Source organism: Otolemur garnettii, unplaced genomic scaffold (genome assembly GCF_000181295.1).
Source record: "Otolemur garnettii isolate 467f Iridium unplaced genomic scaffold, OtoGar3 scaffold00147, whole genome shotgun sequence".
Lineage (NCBI taxonomy): Eukaryota > Metazoa > Chordata > Mammalia > Primates > Galagidae > Otolemur > Otolemur garnettii.
The window spans coordinates 3,622,866-3,644,985 of NW_003852542.1; the positions used below are offsets into that span (position 1 = coordinate 3,622,866).

Below are 22,120 nucleotides of genomic sequence, written 5' to 3' on the forward strand. Positions count from 1 at the left end.
TCCTCTCCAGTTTTATCCTTTTTTTTCCTTTAAAAACTTGAGCCTCTCTTTTGTTCTCCAGAGAACTCCAGGCAACTTTTGTTCTTCCAGGCAACTTGGAAGTGTGTCCTGGACTGTAGTTCTTAATCTTTGCTCTTGAATAAACTATACTGGATTCTGAGCTTTTTAATTATTTAAGGTTGACAAAATAGTCATTATGCAAATATGTATATGAGTGTGACTTCCTTTGGTCAAAGTGAGCAGATTAGGCTAGATCTCCTGACCTTAGTTAATATGATCACATAAAGGCCCAGGACTTTTGCACAGGGCTGAGAGAGATGTATACTGAGAACCACAATCTTTATTTCTCTCTGTATGGGAACAGGGAGATGATTTTTTTTAGCAGCTGAAGAAGTAAAGCTCCAAAAGAAAGCTCAGTGCTATACAACTAATCAATGGCAGAAGATACCAGCACTCAGACCTGTAGGGTTTTATACAATGCTTTCTTTTATGTTACCTACCAGCAAAAGTTTTTCTATAAGGGCCAGATAGAATATATTTCAGATTTGCAGGACACACAGTCTCTGTTAACAACCACTCAACTCTGTCCTTGTAGTGAGAAAGCAGATGTAGATGATAGATACATAAACCTATTGCTATGGCTGTGTCCCAGTAAAACTACATACAAAACAGGGGCAGGCTGCACTGGCTCCATGGGCTATGGTTTTACAATCCCTATTGTACAACTATTGTTTCTCTGGAGGCATTTGAGAATATATACTCTGGCCCCAAAAGAAATTATTGAATTGGATCTGCAAGTTACTGCAGAAATTTCTCTACTTCTATAATTCACCCAAACATAATCAGACCCATAAGGACTGTTTCAGATGAGGGAATGATTCCTTAAACTTGATCTCAGTTCCTAGCATCAATCTTCACTCCTCCTAGAACACTGAGCTGTCACAGGGGTACTTCTTCTGCAGGAATCCTTTTTCAACAAAGGAAACAGGAGCAGGACAAGAGGCCAATTTGAAGCCTGCAGATCTTTCCCTCATCTCACTTAAAAGCTGTTTATAATTGTGACAGAAAGAAGAATATGGAGCTTTTCTTAGAAATTAAGGATGCCCAGTAGTCCTATGTCAATTTTAATATTAGAAGATAGATATAAGGGTTTTTGAAGTAGAAAAATCATGAAATAATTGCAGAGACATAAGTAATTTCTTTTCTAGTTCCTAGTTACCTCTAAGCATCGCAAAGGTGATGGAATTAGCTTTTCTTTCAGTTGCTTAGTGTCAATGAGCAGCAATCCGACATTTCTGGTGGGTCTGAGAGCCACTGAATCCTTGTGCTGTTTGTGATATTTTTCCAGTTGTTCACTAAAGAACATAACATCTACACAAAAAATTCACATAAATCATAAAACATACCATATTGGATTTTGAAAGATCATTACAAAATATATTAAAAATCATTAGATTAATAAATTTACATACATATTTATAATGCTATTATCCATGCTTACAGTACCTTATATAACTTTAAAATGCTACTCCGAATGCTTTATAGTGTTTTATTCTCATAACAAACTAAGATTTTAAAATGTAGATATGTTTTCTGGCTACTATTAAAAGGTGATAGATGAAAATTGCAATTGCTTTAGATATTCTGGAATGGAGTAGATTTTAGAGTTAGGTTGGTCTGAAGTTGGGCTAATCTAATGTTTTCCACATAGTACCTCAAAGTAGAGCAGTTTGAAAATATTAATAACAACAAAAATTTGAAACACAGGAGATCCAGCACAGCTAAAGTTACCTCTGTTCCTCTTACTAACACTCTGCCATTCCTGCTCCCTAGATGATGGGTAAGGTTTTTGTCAATTTGCATGTGGCATATGCTGTAGTTGCATTTTGGTAATCTTCCTGCCTCAATTTTCTTCCTTACCTAATCTTCCTGGAACTATTGGAAGCCTGAATATCCTTTAATACACTTTTATCATACTATTGGTCAAAAGAAGCTCTTTCTAACGTATGTATAAATCTAAACTCCTCTGCTTATCTTTGAAAATCCTGTACCCTTTAGGCCTCTGAAAATTTATTTCTAACTTTATTTCTAATTACTTTTTCTGCTTGAGTCAGATTGATTTCTTTACTGTCTCCTTTTCTTCTTCTTTAATACTCCTCCCACACCCCAAAGAAGAAAAGGTCTTGTTTCCTGTCTGTATTCATGCCATCTCCTCTCATGAACATAAGTGGGAGTTTGATGTAGTATGAAGAACACACCAGACAGATGACCCAGGCCGAAGTCTTTAACTTGTTTGTGGTCTTGGGTAGGTCACTTCATCTTTCTGAGCTCTAGCTTCCTCATAATAATAAATTAGGGGCAATTACCTCCCCTACTCAGTTTAGAAGGTTTTGATGTGTGCATTTTTAAGAATTGACTACATAAGGATAGAAAATGATTTGAGAAGTCTTTTGATAAGGTAATATATATATTGTTGCTTGGCCTAGTAATTTATAAACTAATTTAATATACATTTTCTTTTCATGGTGTCATATAAATAGCATTCAGAATAGTAGTCTGTTTAAGAATGCAACTTTTTGAAACACTGATTTGGTCCAAAATGTCCACATTTTATACCTAAAGAAATAATACCTCAAAAGAAGTTAAATGATGTGGCCATGGTCACATAGCCAAAGAAAAAGAAAAAGAGTAAAGATGATAGGAGAGAATTAATATTTATGTTTGATTTCTTTTTGAGATAGAAGAGAGACAGTATATATTATGGTTAGTTACACAGCTTTTAAGTCAGCTGGTTTCTAATCCGCTTACTAGCTGTGTAACATTAAAGTTGCTTAATTTCTATAGATCTCTATTTTCTTTTTCATTAAATAGTAATCGTATCCTAATTACCACCTTATTGAATTGTGAGGATTGGATGAGAGGCCTGAATATCACTTAGAATAGTATTTATCATAAGTGCTTAGTAAGTGTAGAAATTATTAACAAACACTGACATTTCTAGGAATTTGATGGTGAGATGTGGCTGATTGTTAGGAAACCAGAACCTATCCCCTGATGAACCTGTGAGGCTGGACAGAAGGCAATCTGGATAATAGTTCAATTAAGCAAACATTTATTAAGGATCTATAATATGCGTTAGGCCAGTGGTTCTCAACCTTCCTAATGCTGCGACCCTTTAATACAGTTCCTGTGGGTCGCAACCCACAGATTGAGAACTGCTGTGTTAGGTGTGTTAGGCAATATTGTAGTAGTCTGAGGACACCTGATAACAACAGGCAAGGCATGGTATTCTGGGGGCAAAACCATTTTCTATAAAACACCTCTTAGAAACAATAGGATTCAGAAGTTTGAAAGTATCAGAGAGTTTCAAAAGGAGGAGAAGCACAAAAGGTTGGGAGTTGAAGCCAAGGCACTCCAAAGTACCAGCCAACAAATAGTTACTATTTTGGAGACCTGGTTACAGGGTTGGATTTTAGAGGCAAGACTGACAAGCCATGGTAGGACTAGATCACGAGCAACAAAGATGTCAGGGTATTTTACCCAGATGATGTCTAGGTAAGTTTTTCAACATGAGGAATATGGTAGTGAGAGACTAAGAGGCCTTGAGTTCATGAGATAAGCAAAAGAGCTCAGTAGTTAGATCTGGCTGTTTAGGTCATGCCTTTTCCCTGTTGTGAAACATCAGGCTTTATACGTTCTTGCCATCGTGATGCTATGCCACAGCATGTAAGGCATCAAGTCCTCATGTTTCTGTCACTAAACCTCCAGTTCAGCACATGCCAAGTCCTAGTGTCATAGTATTGCTGAAGAACAGTGGGAATAGACTTGTCCAATTTTTTAGGCAAGTAGAGCTCCATTTTGGTCTCTCTAGTAAATTAGTATCTTGAAGAGTCTGTTACAGATTTTTAAAACTTAAGGGACATAACACCCAAATACAATGCCTGCCTTTGGACTAGATCCTGGGCCAAAGCAGTTGTAAGCTACTTTATTTGGGAGATTTTAAATATAGAGTAAGTGTTGATATTAAGAAATTACTGGATTTTGGGGGGTGTACTATTACTATTTTGGCTCTTTAGGAACAAGTTTTTTAGAGGCACATATTGAATTATTTAACTTAGGGATGAAATATCTAATTTACCTTGAAATATTTCAGCATTATTGTTAAAAAATACAGGTTTATTTAATTAGTGCAATTTTATGAAGCGAAGTATCAAAGTAATTATTTTTATGTTTAAAGAAAACAAAACTATAAGGCTAGTTCATAAAATAAAAGAAGAATGTGAATGATAAACTTCACATTTTAAAATCGTAATAATAAATAAAATGTACCTAATTTTCATGATTACCTGAGAACTGCCTTGCCTGAAATTTCACTTGGATATTGTAGATCATTTTCTTTTGTTATAGATAAGTCTAATAGAATAATTTCTCTATGTGTGTAATATCATGGCTAAGAGTTATTGATTCACACCTACCAGGTCTCAATGTGGTCCCAGAAAAAAAGAGTACCTTGAATTCTGAGACTGAAAAACTTATGTAAACCGTATTTAATGGAATTGGTAGGGATTCACGTCCCTTTCAATTCCTTTCCCCATACGGGCTATATACCGTTAGCACTGTATACAACCTCACACTAAAAGATATTCCATAAAGTAGGAATTGCTTCCCATATTATCCTGAGATGAAACAGTAATACAGAGTAAGAGCAAAGGAATAATTCTTTGGAAAATAACCTAGAGATGCATAAACTCTTGTCTTTTGTCAGGTCAACTTTTTTGGGTTATCATTTTTGTTACCAAACACCAACCAAACAGAAACCTAGAAGACTAAAGATCTTAGTATGTCCATTGAAAATAATCAGTAAGGACAAACAGAATACTTACCAGGTTCCTGAAGTTTAAGAGCTTGTAAATCAAGACTTTCATTTTCCTTGAAGAATATCTGTAACTTTTCGAACGTAGCTGCATATAACTGGGCAGATTCGAATGCTGCCTTAACAGTTTCCTAAATATTATACACAAATAGATGAATAAAACTATTTTTGTTAAGTAGAATTAATTTACTATAACTAAACAAACAATACACACATATGATCTGTGCCCTGATTATGCTTGGATCTGAGGATACATGAGTGAGGAAAAGATCGCTTCCTTGATGTCAAAGAACAGTTAATGAATTCAAGAAGAAAATGTTATGAAAATTTAAAAAGTCTATCTCCAAATCTGTCTTTTGAAGAATTATTCCTTATGATTGAAAGAAGTACACTTGCAATTTTTTTCTGTTTCATGATGAACTTATACATTACTAATAAACAGATGGCAAAAAGGCAACACCTATTTATTTTCCAAACTTCAAATTTTATGTTAGTTATGTGTGTGTGTGTTTTATATTTGCCCATGCTTAGATTCAAGCATACATTTTTGGCAGTAGAACCACAGAAGTGGCATGGGTTCTCTGAGCATCATATCACAAGGCACTTGTTAATTTGTCCTGTTGGTAATGTTAACATGTGGTTAAGGTGGTGTCTGGCAGGCTTATCACTGTAAACTTACTATTCTCCCCCTTTTAAATCAACAAGTATCTTACCGAGAAATGATTTGAGACTATGTCTATATCCTGTTTCTCATCATGTATTTGTATACTCAGTCTAGCCTACATTGGGGATTCTAGAAGCCTGTTTCTATGATGGCTACTATGCTGATTTTTCTAATTATGTTTTCCTTCTAAATTTATTAGTTGACATTCTACTGAAGGAAAAATTTCCCTCCTCACTCATTCAATTAATTAATTTCACAGTAGGGAATCATATATTCTCATTTTACTCAAAGGATTATGATACTGTTAAATCATTATTTATTTTAATTATCAAATTGTCCCAGTTAGACACTTCAAGCTAGCTTTTTATCTTTTCTACTTGTTTCCATTTTTATTTGGGTAAATTCTTATTTTTGGTTCAACAATGTGCTCTGAGCTCATCTTATACTTTCCCTGACTAAGCTCTTGAATAAAACATTTTTCCAAAGAGACCAAAAAGAGTTCCTTTTGACTGGGTATGGAATATAGAAACCAACAAGTGGATACTAGATGTGCTCTTTGCTATTAGAACATCATTGGTTCTGGGCCATCTCAACAGACAGGTCTAGGAAACAAAAACACAATCTCTCTCTCACACATATGTACACACAAAGCCTTACATATTTTTCTCTCTTTCTACAGATTAACTAGTAGCTATGAATTCATAACTCCAATTCTAATATAGCACCATAGGGCTTATTGTAGCCTTCCCTCTTCCCTAATTGTAATTTCTTTTCTGAGGACAAGTAACCTCATTTCATTATTCACAATATATTGAATTATTTGCTTAACTATAAAACACACAGAAAGCAGTTTCAGAATTGCTAACACACTAACAACAAACCTATTTGTGATAGTGATCTTAGGCCTAAGGATCTATTGATCAAATTCTGTGTTGAAAAGTTACTTGGTTTAGTTCTTTTCACCCTTCTCTTCAGTGTGGCTTATTATTCATTTGAAGTACATTAAGATTCATTTGTTTTTGTTTATATTTTATTTTAGGGGTTTCTCTCCTTGTCATATTTTTTAGAACTATATTCGAAGGTATACTCAAAGTGTTCACTTCCCCCACTCCATACTCACTATCCTCATCTTCTCCACACCATTTTCTTTATCATCTCTAGGTAATCGATTTCCTTAGTTTCTGGTTTATCTCCCTCCTTGCCGCTACTTCTGACATAAACTGTAGTGTACTAGGGATATTCTTTTGTACTTTACTTAAGAATATGTCCTGGAAATCACTCTATGTTAATCAATAGGTGTTTTCCTCATTCATTTGTATTCTGCTGTGTGGATGTACCACAGATTTTTCATTCTTCTATGTATGGGTGTTTTGCTAGTTTCTAATATTTTGCAATGATAAGCAATGATGCAAAGAATAACCTAGTGCACGTGTACTTTTGTATTGTTGAAGATGTATTTGCATGGCACATCTTTAAAGGTGGCATTCCTGAATCAAAAGGCAAATCCATATATAGTTTTGTTACATATTTAAAAACTCTCCTTCATTACTTAAATTTCCACAAGCAAAATGTGAGAGCATCTGTTTCCCCATAGGCTAGCCAACAGAATGTGTTAGTATACTTTTTAATTTTGCTAATCTGATAGTTGAGAAATGATACCTCTGTTTGTTTTAATTTGCATTTATCTTGTGCATGAGGTAAAAATATATTTTAATATGTTTAAATGCTATTTTTTAGTGAATTTTCTGTCACATGTTTTGAATGTTTTTCTTCTAAAAAATTTTAGATTAATATAAAGGTATATACAATTAGGTTCCATTGTTTGCATTTGTTAAGTCAAGTCTAAATTGCAGTTGACACCTTCACCCATGGGGTGTACCATATACCCCTATATTGGACCTGATAGGTGAGAGCTTACCAGGCCTTCCCATTCTTGAATTTAAAAGTGTTTTTCTCTTATGTGGGCATCTACTAGTTTCGTATCAATATTGAGTACATTGGATGCTTGCTTTTCTATGCCAGTGATACTTTACTTAGGAAGATGTTCCCCAAATCTATCCAGGTAAATACAAAAGGTATAAAGTCTCCATCTTTCTTTGTTGTGGAATGGTATTCCATGCTATACATAAAACACACTTTATTTATCCATCCATGGGTTGATTGGCACTTGGGTTGTTTCTACATATTTGCAATTATGATTCGAGCTGCCATAAACGTTTGAGTGCAAATGTCATTATGGTAAAATGATTTTTTCTGTTCTGGGTAGATACCTAGTAATGGGATTGCAGGATCAAATAGAAGGTCTATTTTTAGCTCTTGAGGATTCTCTATACTTCTTTCCACAAAGGCTATATTAGATTGCAATCTCACCAACAGTGTAAAAGATAAAGTTCCAAAGTGAGCTATGGATCTGACTGGAACTTTATCTTTTCTCTCTAGGTTAATTTCTAAATATAACACATGGCAATAGCATTACATAGTTCTAATGTGAACTATGGATCTAATTTTATCTTTATCTTATTTCATCTTTATCTCCACACCCACACCAGCATCTGAAGCTTTGGGACATTGTAATATGGGCTACCCTTGCTGTGGTTAGGTGATATCTCAGGGTGGTTTTGATTTCCATTTCTCTGATGATAAGGAATGATGATTTTGTATTTCTTATGTTTGTTGGTCATTTGTCAACCATTGTCATGACAAAAGTTTCTGTTCATGTCTCTTGCTCTTTTCTTGTTTATTTGCTTAAGTTCTTTGTAGATTCTGGTTATTAGCTCTTTGTCAGATTCAGAGCAACCTTCTCCTATTCTGAAGGTTGTCTCTTTGCTTTTGTCGATTATGTCCTTAGCTATGCAGAAACTTTTTAACTTGATCAGGTTCTCTTTGTTTATTTTTGTTATTGTAGATAACCTCTTATGAACAAGATTATATAAGAATTCACCTTTATTTTCTTCCAGTACTTGTATGATTTTATTTGACCTTATGAACAAGATTACACAAGAATTCACTTGTGTTTTCTTCTAGTACTTGTATGATTTGATTTTACTTTCAGATTCCCAATCCATGTATTCTTATGTCCAATATGAACTATGAATCTGATTTTGTCTTTATCAAACTGGCTAATCAGTTGTCTCAGTTCCATTTATGAAAAAATTCATATTTGTCTCAGTGATTTAAGATATACCCGTATATACATGTACACGCACTTTGGTACATTTTTGAGTTTTCTATTCTGTTTTACTTGGTTAAATTCATGTGCCATTATCACATTCTTTTGATGATAGAGTACTTAAATTCTAGTATTTAGTAAGTCTGGTATCCCTCATAGCTTTTCTTTTTTAATGTTTTGTTAGATATTCTTACATGTCTATTTTTATATGCAAGCTTTATTATAAATCTGTATAGCTATGGAAAAAAGCTTATACTTTATTGTCATGTGTTATATTTAGAAATTAACCTAGAGAGAAAGGACATCTTTACTATGTTGAGTCATCCCATCTAAGTACAATTATATACCTCTAGACTGTATTTTCCAGGAGATTTTTAAAAAATGAGTGGTTTTCATATGGGTTTTTAATATTTCTTATTAAGTTTGTTTCTAAATATATTACCTTCTTTGTTGCTATTATAGATGGAGTGTTTTCCACCAGGAATTTTCAATATTCTAGAATAATTTAGTTAGCATTGCGAATACATGGTCTTTGGAAATTTGATAAAATTTCCCCATAAAATCCTTTAGGCCCGGTGCTTTTTTGTAGGGCACTTCTTTATTTCTATTTCTTCTGTGAATTTTGACGGGGTTTCTATTTCTAGTGTGATACATTTGGGTAAACATATTTTCCTAAAAAACATTCTATTTTATCTAAGGTTTTCAAATTTATTTGTGTTAATGTCTCTGAGCTAGTATCTTATGGCTTATGTCTTAGATATAAGATATATCTCTTGGATAATATCTTATTTCTATCTTTTTTCTGTTTTAATTATTTCCTTGTCATTTCTCATTTATTATTTTGGTTAGAACTTCTATATCTTAACTAATTTTTTTCTACTTAATCTGCTTTGTACTGAAAATGGTATATTAATGTCCTCTATTCACAGTGTTTCTATTTATATTCCATTCCTTCTTTTTGCTTTATAAAAATGTCTCCTGTACTATTTGGTGCATAGAGATTTGTAACTATCATATATATATGATATTTATCTCATATATATGTAACTAGCATATATATATGATTTTATATATATATATATACATATATATATATATATTTTTTTTTTTTTTGGCCGAGGCCGTGCTTAAACCTGCCACCCCTGGTATATGGGGCCGGTGCCCTACTCCTTGAGCCACAGGCACCTCCTGTAACTATCATATTTTCATTACAAATTGTGGCTTTTAAAATAGCTAAGTGTCTTTGTCACATTGGATGCTTATTGACTTAAACTCTACTCTTTCTAATGCTAAGATGTGCAGAAGAGAGTTAACATAGCAAGCCTGAAACTGCTATCCTTGAAAGGCCTGCTTGCAATGTTGCAGTGTTGAGTAACTTGGATTTCAGAAGGGTTCTCACCATTCCCTAACTGGGAAGAGTAGCTCACTATGCCTTAACTGTTTAGGAAAACAAGGTGGTTTACGCTGAACGTCTGCTTTCCTTCTGGGAGTCTATGACTTTGGTACATACTAGGTAGAGAGTGCCTTTGTAGTCAGTTCCCAGTAAAAATTTTGGGCACTGAGATTCTAATGAATTTTCTTGCTAGACAATATTTCACATGTGTTGCCACATCTCATTTCTGGAAAGATCAAGTATATCCTGTGTGACTTCACTGGAAGAGAGGACTCTTGGAAGCCTGTGCCTGGTTTCCTCTGAACTTTATGTACCTTTTCCCTTTGCTGATTTTGCTTCATAGTCTTTCACTGTAATAAATCTCAGCCGTGAGTACAACTATTGCTGAGTTCTGTGAGGTCTAGCAAACCATAGAACATAGGATGGTTTTGGAGATCTATAGGATCAGAAGCCCTGCTTTCTTTTTGTTGACATTTGCCTGTATGCCATTGAGCACCCCTTCATTTTTAGCCATTCTGAATTACTTTGTGTTTGTCTCTTGTATCTAGATTACTATTTTGTCTTGCCCTGCTATCCAAATTGAAAAATCTTTTTCTTTTATTAAATGACTGGAACCATTAATATTTCATTATATTATTGATATATTTGATTTCAACTTGGTCCTGTTATTTTTTATGTGTTTTATGGTTATTTTCTGCATTTCTTTCTCTGTGTGATATTTTCTTAAATGCCATTGGTCACCTATTACTGACCTTTCACAATTTGATTTGTTGATTTTTACTGATATTCTTTAACTCACATCTATTACTTCTACTTCAATGAGTAAATTTAATCTACTTTCCTCTTCTTTTCTCCCTTCTCTTTCTCTTTTTAAAGTTGTATTATTCTACTTCATTAGAACATACATTTATATAGTAGTCTCCTATCCTTATTACTATCTTTGTTTTAGACTTAGACATATCTACAGTTAAACATATTAAATACTCATCATCAAATTTCCCCATCAAAGTCATGTCTTAGTTGAATGAAACTGATCCCATAGTAGATTCTTGATGACTACCAAATTCTTTGGGTCCTTAAATGTTCAAAACTGTTTTTCTAAAGCCCCTATATTTGAAGGACTAGTCTTATTAGAAAAGAAATCTTTGATTCAAAATTTCTTCTTATGAATTTCATTTAGAAAATGTTGATCCATTGTTGCTTTGCTTCATATGTTGTTGTTTTTGAGAAGTTTGATGCCATTATAATTCTCTCACCTCTGTATATTCTTTGGTCATTTTTCTTTGAGACCTAGAGAAATTTTTCTCTAGCTTTAAAATTCAGAGTTGATTGTTCTGGGTCACTTTTCTAAGGAACTCCGTAGATCCTGTCAACATGTAAATTCATGTTTTCTTTTCTTAGACTATAGTTATAAATGTTTATCTCCTCGGTTTGTTTTTCTTCTCCAGAGGTCAATTATATGTATATCTTCTTTGGCTCTCTTCCATTCTAATTATGTTCTCTCTAAACCTTTTTATTTATTTCTCTATCTTATTTTCTTTCTGTTGGTTGTTTTCTTATTTTTTCTGTCATTCTTCTATACTCATGTCAAAAGTACATGAAGATCTCCCATGGGGATCATATAATTTACTCTTCAATTTTGAGATGATTTTTGCCATTTTTCCTTCTTCCATTTTATTTTGAAATTTTTTCTCAGTGGTTTTCCATATATTTGGATACTTCCTTGAGACTATTTATTTAGATTTTTGGTGTTGCTTTTGCTTCATGGCTGTTTAGGAGTAGAGGAGAATATATTCTTCAGTTGTCTTACTTTTCATTTTCTGTTTTCTCCTCATAGTAGATTTGCATGTATTTAATCTATTTTAATTTCTTCAGTTTATGGACTTAGACTGCTTTTAAAAATTTATAGTTCAAAGTCAGTCAAATTTATTTTGTGGTGGAGAAAGAGTTTGGCATCATTTTGGTTCTTTTTTGTCTTGGAGTTCTCACATTTCATTAGTTGCTTCATTTCCTCTGCACTACCCAATGTTCATATAATGCCTTTTCTTCATTTTTAACCTTACTTTTCCCTCAGAACTAATGCCATCTTGAATAGCTTTAACTTTTAAGACCTTTTTGACCTACCAGCCCTTTAAAAAAATTATTTCTGAATGTAAGGTGGACTTCTTTCTAGCTCTGGTTTTAGATTAACCTCAAGCCTTCTGCTAGCTCCTTGCTGGCTTCATTGTCTATAAAGGCTCATGGCAGGAGTATAAAATAGAAAGCTCATTGGTATTTGTGTTTATTATTTTATACTCAAAGTTAATTTGACATTTGGGTGTTCTCTGTCTTCTAGTTACTTGTTAAAGGAATAAGTTTATTTAGTTTTATTTCTTTTTCTTGTAGGTCCTTATTATTTTTGGAAAATATATGGGGTGATTCAGTTGAGATTGGGCACGTTCAGGGTGGTATGGCTGTAGATATACAGGGTGTGATTCACATTTAGACAGGTACCATTATCCTTGGCTCCTCCAAATTGAAAATATATTCTTTAACTACAAATGTTATAACTATCATTTTAAAGAAAATAATTGACCAAGGAGAGAAGTTGATGAAGCAGAAACCATTTTTGCATTTATTATCAGCTAGATATTATGATAGTGAATGAAAAAAGGTTGTGAAATTCCCTGCCTAGTGCAAGTATTAATGCAAAAGAACCAAAGATACAGAATAAATTTTGGAATTAGAAACTACATAGAAATTTAGAAAAGGACAAAGAAACATGGTAAGAGCTTATCATTTTTGAATTAATTTAAAATAACACAGTTGAGAATAAGAGCTCCACTGTAAGCAAGAATCAAAATAGTAATAGATGGAATATACTATATTCATTTTACAATTATACTGTGATAGCTATAACCATATCTTTATAAAATGAACAAAATTAAACACTATGCTAATTTTAAGTTACATAGGGCTCTATGCATTATGGATATTGATGACTGACAAATAAATAAATTTTTAGTTTGAGAATTATAGTTGCACTGGGTGCCAGGAGATAAGCTTGGCCCTGTTCCACAGGTTTTTTCTTCAAGTTTGTTGTTAATGTAAGGACTGGTAAAAAGCAATTACAGTAAATTGAGGGCTACTGTGTCCATCCGTTTTGTGTTGTTAGAAAGGATATACCTGAGGCTGGGTAAGTTATAAAGAAAAGAGGTTTATTTGATTTATGGTTCTGCAGACGGTACAAAAAGCATGGTGCCAGAATTTACTTCTGGGGGGAGCTTAAGGAAACTTGCAATCAATGCAGAAAGCAAAAGAAGCGCCAACCTGTCACATGGTGAAACAGGGAACAGGAGGCTGTGGCACCAAGTTCTTTCAAACAACCAGCTCTCCACTTGAGCAAGAACTCAGTCACTGTGGGAGGTCACCAAGCCATTCACGAGGGATCTTCTCACATCACCCAAACACATTTCACTCAGCCCCACCTCAAACACTGGAGATGAAATTTCAACATGAGATTTGGAGGGGACAATATCTAGACTGTGACAATATCTAGCCACACTCCTCTTTTCCATGTAGGAGACTAGGTTCTCTAGAGATTAGGGAAGAAACAGGCTAAGGAAAGCTGTTCTTTCTTTACTCTCATCAATCTCCTCAATAAATATACTTTTGTTTTTAAAAATTGGGGCAGCGAAGCTGAAAAGTTTAACAGGTAGAAAACTATTTTCAAAGTCTTCAAACACGATCTTTAGTTAGTGTCTGCATCCGAGGGGCTATGGATAAATGCCATTACATTTCTTTTCTAATGGGCCTAAAGTAATTACACGACATTTTAATAAAACGTAAAAAACATAATAAAAATGACTATAATAAAAAAGACTGTGTGGTTGGCAAGTCACATTATTCTGCTTGTGGCTCTCAGTATCTCCGTATCTATGATTGCCTTTATAGAAACACATGCACATGAACTGCTAATGATATGTAACTTTTGCCAGGTATTTTACTGTTTTTAAAAAATTATTTCATGCTGAATAGGATAATTTTTAAAGGGTAAACATTACTTTTAAATTTTACCTTGTGGAGATTAGGTGTCTTTTAATTCTTGCAAATAGAACATTTAAAGATAAGAAAGGAAGAAAATGTATTACCCAATTTCTTAAAAATTGAGAATATTATAAAACAGTTTTAGTCAAAGTAAATATACCTTTATGTGAAAGATAATTGTGTGATAATTCTTATCATCATCAAATACTGCTGATAAGCTTGGCCCTGTTCCACAGGTTTTTTCTTCAAGTTTGTTGTTAATGTAAGGACTGGTGAAAGCATCAAAATATGAATCAGGTACGAGGTTAGGAACTGATAGCACGGTGTTTTGACAATGATTAATTGTCCCTGAAATACCATCCTGTTAGAGAGAAAGGCATAAACATTAATGTAAACATATATATGATTATATTTATGAATAATTTTGAATTTTTTTGAAAGTTAAAATAAATAAAAAGGACTCATTCTCCCAGGTCGGCTTTATGCTGATTCTGAGTATACGATAAATCATAAGACACAGTCTTGCCTTCAGGACACACATTTTCTAATTGAGAAAGAGCCAGTAAAGCAAAAAATTATAACACATTGTGATGAGTTCTTTATCTAAAGTGTGAACAAAACACTAGCCAGTCATAAGGAAAGGGAGGCCAAAGTAAGCCTGTGGGAAAGTTTAAAAGGAGGGTTAAAAGTTTATATTCTTTGAGCAATTATTTCTATTTTAGAAACCTAACCTAAGGGAAAAAAATTACACATGTATAAAACGAAACAACAATTTATTTATGTGCAAGGACATTCACTGCAGCATTGCTTATAACTAATTAGAGCAACACTTAAGTGTTCAAAAATAGGAGTACAGTTAAATAAGTTATGGTGTATCCTTTAATAATTGTATCTTTGAAAAGTGCTTAATGGTATGGAAAAAAGTTTATGATAGAATGTTAAGTTAAAAAAAGGGAGAACAGATATAAAATTGTTCTGATACATATTTTCCCAATTTAAGCATGTATCTATATCTGTATCTATCTATGTACATGACATATAATCTCATGGTAAGTTAGGTATGGCAGTATATCAGTATGTATTAAAACAAGAGTAGAATGAAATTTGTACAAATGTGAACAGGGGTTATTTCTGTTTCTAGCATATAGGACTACAAATACTTTTAATGAAATTTTTCTGTGTTTTTCAAATTTCTTCAATGCACATGAATTATAATTTTTTTAGTTTATAATTTATAACAAATACAAAATCTAATTAGAGAAAATAAGATAAAGAAAAGATAGATATCTCTTGAATGCATGGTCACACACAGTGGAATATTAAGACACTGGAGACTCCAAAGGTGGGAGGGTGAAAGGGGGATAAGGGATGAGAAATTACTTATTGGATATTTTCAGAATATGGGTATACTAAAATCCCAAACTTTACTGTTATACAGTACAATCATATAACAAAACTGTACCTATAAATGTACAGAAGAAAAAGGTACCTCTTGAAATGAATGATTCTTAAAAAATGAACAGGAGCTTTCTAAATTTACAAAACAGGAGTACAGTCTTTGCTAAGTCATTGTGTATGAGGGACCTGAGGGAGAAATAGCAGGTTTGTGTGCATGAGTCTTTTAGGTGCTGAACACAGCACCAGTGTGGAGGAAAACACCATGCTGTTGGCCCCTCATGAAAGGCCTTATGCACAATGATAATGTTGGCCCATAGCTGGTACTCTCCAGATTTTGACTATGGACTACCCAGAGGATAAAGGGTCCTAATTTCCCAGGTAAGTTTGGGAAGAAATCTTGGGTTAAACAGAGTTAAACAGGACCTGCTAACTGGGACTTTTCGTAGCTGTTAATCTGTAAAATTGTATTGCAATCCCTTTTCTCCTAAAATGCTGATCAACATCTCACAGAGAATCCTATGAAGAATGCTACTATAGGCAATAGAGAAATTTTAAGCAGGAAAGTAACATGGCCAGATTTGCTTGTGAGAATAATTTTGCTGTCAGCAATGTGGAGAATGGCTTAGAAGGAAGAGAGGCAGGCAGATCAGAATAGACTTTTACAGCAGGCCAGATGAGAAATGATGAGGAGCAGGAGATGGGGTATCACCAAGGGTTAGCACACCAGGCCTGGGGATGTGGTTTTGAGTAGGTAGGGGAGGTTCTAGAAAGACTCCCAGGTTGCTGGCTTGGACAGCTGGATAGTGCCTTTCATTGAGGTGGAAATAGAGAAGGAAGAGCAAGTTTTGGAAGAAGTCAATAAGTTCAAATCATTTTGGTGAACTGTAGTTAATTTGTAGATATTCAAATGGAGATTTCCAAATGTCTGTTAGTTGAAGCTTGAAGGAAAAGTACTAGATCTCAATATACAGTAGAACCTCCGTAGTTGACCACCTCCCTACACTGACCACCTCCTTAAGTTGATCTAATTTTCATAGACTGAACATGTACCACATGCATGTATCAGGCCTAGTTTCTCATATTGACCACCTCTGTATGTTGACTAGTTTGCTACAGTGTCTTGGGTAGTCAGCTTACAGAGGCTCTATTGTATATCTATGTTGGCATTCTAGAAGTGGTAGTCAAAACAAGGAGCACAAAAAAGAGCATCCAGGAAGAGCACAGAGGTTGAGCAGAAGGAGGGAGCCTGTTAGGATAGCAATAGTGAAGGGTCAGATAAGGAAGAGGTTCTTGGAAAGAGGACTGAGAAGGAAAAATGTTGGCTCAGGAGTAGAACCAGGAGAAATCAATGGAGGGAAGAGTACTTCAAGAGGTGAAAGCAGTAAACAGAATCAAATGCAACAGAAAAGATGGAAATTGAAAAGTATATATATTGAATCAAGTACTAGGGACCCATAGGTAAATTAAGCAAGAACAATGCAAGATGTCATGACTTAGATCTATAGTCATGTATGTGTGTGTATATGTCTGTATATATATCTATACACACACACACACACACACACACAGACTCTAAGCTTTATGTGTGTTTGAAACACCTGGGTGGTAATGATGAAGGGTAATGACCAAAACAATAGGGGAAAAATAGAAAATTTATGAATGAGAGTCCTATTTAACTGCTACTGGTTAATTTTGGATTATATAAAGTAAAATATTATATTGGTATGCACACATAAACATGTCGATTATGCCCAGAAGTTGGCCATGTATTTTTGGCATATAGGAATTAAAAATATCCATGTGGGGAGCAGGGCCAAACAATAGGAAATGAGGAGGTGTAAAGTTTTTTGAGGCCTAGCACTAAAGGGTAAAGAACACCTAGCTACTGTGGGAGAGCACCTCCTTGTGCATAGAAGATGCATGTGTCATCTATAGCACAGGGGCACTTGTGTCTCACATGAAAGACATATGTCTTATAGTCAGGCTGGGACATAAGTGTCCAGTATCTCTCTGTGTGGGAGCTTCTGAGGGGGATTTCAACCACAGGGGCCTTAGCAGTCTGCCTGATGCTATAAATACCTTAAAAGAGCCTATCTCATATATCACAAAATCATAGCCTGCTGGAATAGGAAGCAATACTGGAACCACGGGAACTCATTTCACAAATGCAGAAACTGAAACCCAGGGAGGTAGCCATTTTCCTGAGGTCAAATGGTTTACTGATTGCAAAGCCAAGACTAAATCTAAAGATCCTCATTACTAGCACTTTTATACCTTACTATACCAGCCAACAACAGAAAATATAGACTCCAGTTGGCTTACTATGCAAATGTGATAGGCAAAATTCTAAGATAATCCCCACATTCCTGACTCCTGTGTACATATCCTGTACAATCTTCTCCTCTTGAGTACAAATGAGACCCGTGAATATGATGATATCATTCCCATGAGTAGGTTACATTATATAGCAAAAGTAGAGTGACTTTACAGACATAATTAAGCTCACAAATCAATTGGTTTTGAGTTGGTCAAAAAGGTGATTATCCTGGGTAGACATGACTGAAAGCCGTTAGAAGAGTACTTGGGTCCTTTCTGACAGCTCTATCTGGCCTTGAAGAAGTAAATGGTCAAATTGTAAAGTGTCTATAAAGGGGACCACATGGTTTCTAGGACCTAAGGGTGGTCCTTTACTGATATCCCTCAAGTAAATGGGAACCTCTACTAATGAAAGAGCTGAATTCTTCCAATATCCTGAGAGATCAGAAGTGGATCCTTCTTTAGTCAAGCTTCTGATAGGATCACAGGCCCCATAGACACCTGAATGGCAGCCTGGAGAGATCTAGAAACAAAGGATGAGCTGAGCAGTGAGTGCCCAGGCTCCTGACTTACAGTAACTGTGAGGTAAGAAATGGTTAGTTTTTGTTTTAAACTGCTAAATTTATGTTCATTTGCTACACAGGAATAGATAACTAAAACAATGAAATTTCTCCCAAATACAGCATACTTTCAAAAATATTTCAAAATTGGCATTTACAAAAGACTGATTTCTTGGACTCTTCTTAGAGCATGCCAATAGTCAAGTCCTCATGTTGCATAGAGTACATTCTCTTGCTAGTGTACCTTACTAGCCTCAAGTTAAAGACATATGCTAGCCTGTCAGATAGTTTTTTATAGATGTAATCCTATGAGAGAACAAAGCAATCTCTCTCTTATGATTAGTTTGGAGAAGTGACAACTGCAATCCTGTCATCCAATTGACAGTAAAACACCTGCTTCATTTTCCCAAAAGGTGCCTGTATGTGGATTTTATAGGAAAAACACACACCAGAAAGTCTTCCAAAGAAGGTTCAAAGAGTAGCGACTGGACAGTCAAGATCAGTTCTGTGAGGAACATGGGGATCAGGGACTCATCTTCTTCTTGCTTTTCTACCACAGCCGCCCCCTGAAATAAGCACATTTGCAATGTTATAAAGATATAAGTTTCAAGGTGTGAAATTAAGAAAAAATAGCAAGAGACATGTGAACTTAAGTTTATATGATTAGCTAAATTTATAATCTTGCTGTGTACAAAGTCTTTAAAAACAATAATACTATAGAAAGAACAAATGGTAAATATTGAAAGACTACACAGCCATATAAAACTTCTTTTTGTAAAAAACATTGAAAAAATGAAAAAGCAAATAATAAATTGGGAAAACATACCAATAATGTATTTAGAAGATAATAAAAAGTTGATGATATTTGAATGAAAATATGATTGACATACTTAATAGAAATACCTTATTAACTATTGCAATATTTAAATAGAAATATTCAAATAGACATGTACTGAAATAGAAAAATGGGTAAAGGGCATAATATGATCATTCTTAAAAGGAAAATAGATATGACCATTCAATCTCTTCTTTCTCATTCTTAAAATAGTTTATTCAATTGATTGTTTACTGTGTTCCAGGCATAGTACTATTCATGTAATTCCCACACCAACCATATGAAGCAGATGCCATTATTACTCCCATGAGTAAATGGGACCTGGATAAGGTAAAACATTTCACTCACAACATAGTGGCTAGTGAGTGGCAGACCAGAATTTCTGATTCCTGAACCTATGTTCTTACCTGTGTACTGGAGTAGCAATTAAAGAAGTATAACATTTAAAAGCAGTGATATACTACTTTGCATCTAACAGATTGACAAAGATTAAATAAGTGATGATATCTGGCATGCATATGGGTAAATGCTCATTCTCAAACACGGCTAGGGAAGTAGAAAATTGGCAAAACTTTCTGGAAATTTATGCATCGGTATGTATCAAAAACCTTAAAAAGCATGCATTATTTTGACCTAACAATTCCACACCTAGGAATTTCTTCTAAGAGGAACAATCAGTAATGTGTGAAAATATATAGATAAGTACACCCTTTGTGGCATTATTTGGAATAGCGAGAATGTGATTGATAAAATAATTTTTATGGGAATTAGAATACATTTATATTTCAGATTACATGGAAAAATATGTGTTGACTTGGGAAATTTTTCACAATGCCATTTTGCTAAGTGGAAAAAGCAAGATAAAGTAGTAAGTAAAGTATGATATCTTTTTTCTCCTTGGAAATAGATATTTGTGCAGCAAATGATGCCTTTCTGTGTTTTTAGAATTTCCTGCAATTAATATACAGAAATGATATTGGAAATAGATATTTGTGCAGCAAATGATGCCTTTCTGTGTTTTTAGAATTTCCTGCAATTAATATCCAGAAATGTACATTTCTGTGTTTTTAGAATTTCCTGCAATTAATATACATTTATTTCTATAATTAGAAAAATATGTTTTACTTTTAAAACTTTCAGTGTGCATGTGTTTATAAAAAGGAGTTGAGAAGAGAGAAGGAGAGAAAGCAATGAAAAGGAGTATGTGACTGTGTTCTAACTTTTGGAGAAAAGAAACTAAGGCAAAGACCATCAGGTCTTACATGCACAGTTAGGTTTCCAGGGTGGGAGGGAGCTGAGATGTGAAGGTAGAAGGCTTGGTGAAACCAGTGAGCATGTTTTGCTGTTTTCAGATATTCTGGCAAGACGACATTAATATCAAAGATAGAGCTAGGGCAAAGTTTACTGAAAAACTTGGATATGAGATAATATGAATTCCCTCTTAACTATGCCAGAATGTGAAAATTTGTACTACTTCATCTCAAACTTCCTAAATTACTGCGTGTCTTAAGATGTCATCCTGAGAGGTCATCCACTCAGGTCACAAAGATTTGCTAGTGTGATTTACTTCTTTACCTCTAACTATTGCTTATCTCTTTCATTTATACCACTTTTCCTGTTTGTCTTTGCCAGTTCATGCCCACAGTGACCCCCCCCCATATTATCTGCTTTGGGGGCAAGGATCCTGTGTATGCTTTTCATCACTAAATACCCCACATCGAGTATGGGGATTGGCACTTAGATGGTCAGTGAACACATGAATAGCCTTTAGTGAATTGCTATGAGAGAGACAGCAGTATTTTCTCAGTACAGTGGATTCTTACTCTCTTATTAGATACTCATTATATGCTGATTTTTGCCATTTCATAGGCATTATGGTAGGCTCTGATAATATTATGAAATCCTCTAGCATTTCTCTATTTTTTCAGTGCACAGAAAATAGCATAATTCATAGAACATGGTATTTACTCCTTAATCAATGCTGACCAATGAATACTCTGAAGTTTGTCTGGATATACCTTCTTATCAGTGACTTCAGGTTTCTCTTCAGTAATCCACTTCTGAATGACATCTGCTGAAGGTGTTCGTTTTAGCTTCTCAGTGAGATAACTCAAAAGAGAGTTAATAGAATTTACTGTTAAGACGTGCATGGTGTTCTCAATTAGGTAGTCATTTAGACGAATAAAGCTTGAAAAGAAAAAAACAAATGCAGCTTCAGTTTTCCATACTCACTACATATTTTTGATAGTACCTCTAAAGCAAGTGTTTAAATTTTAAAATATTACAATTTTACCATTTAATTATATTAAGTAACAGAGATTTATTGTCCAGAAGAGCTGTCCTTTTATTTATTTTTTATTTTATTTATTTACTTTTTGAGACAGAGTCTCACTATATCATCCTCGGTAGAGTGCCATGGCATGACAGCTCACAGCATCCCCAATCTCTTGGGCTTAAGTGATTCTCTTGCCTCAGCCTCCCAGTAGCTGGGACTACAGGCATCCACCACAATGTCCAGCTATTTTTTGTTGTTGTTGTTTTGTTGTTATTGTTATTGTTGTCATTGTTGTTTATCAGGCCCTGGCCAGGTTTGAACCCACCGGCTCTGCTGCATGTGGCTGGCGCCCTAAGAACTGAACTACGGGTGCTGAGCCAGAGCTGCCCTTTTAAGGCAAAGAAATTTCAAATACAGAACATCAATTTAGCTAGGTGTTCTAGTTCTTCAATAGGATATTTAATAAGTAACATAGTTAAGGAAAATGCACCTAGCTAATAAAGAGGCAACAGATTTTTTAAAAAGATGCTTTAAAGAAGAAATCAATGCTTAAAATATCTGTAACTTGCATTCTAATGGTAAAAAGTGAAATCTTTGCTGTTGACTAAATG

The 22,120-nt window shown here is 34.4% G+C and overlaps 1 protein-coding gene across 1 annotated transcript in view; it reads right to left on the reverse strand.

The window, feature by feature from the left end:
- Window positions 1–22,120, reverse strand: part of DNAH6 (dynein axonemal heavy chain 6) — a 302,446-nt gene that overhangs the window by 231,201 nt on the left and 49,125 nt on the right. The window contains exons 9-13 of the mRNA XM_012811001.2: window positions 21,253–21,421; window positions 18,849–18,965; window positions 14,286–14,486; window positions 4,884–5,004; window positions 1,220–1,371 (exon numbers count right to left, since the gene is read on the reverse strand). Coding sequence (XP_012666455.1) covers window positions 1,220–1,371; window positions 4,884–5,004; window positions 14,286–14,486; window positions 18,849–18,965; window positions 21,253–21,421 — 760 coding nt within the window. The remainder of the gene's footprint in view (window positions 1–1,219; window positions 1,372–4,883; window positions 5,005–14,285; window positions 14,487–18,848; window positions 18,966–21,252; window positions 21,422–22,120) is intronic.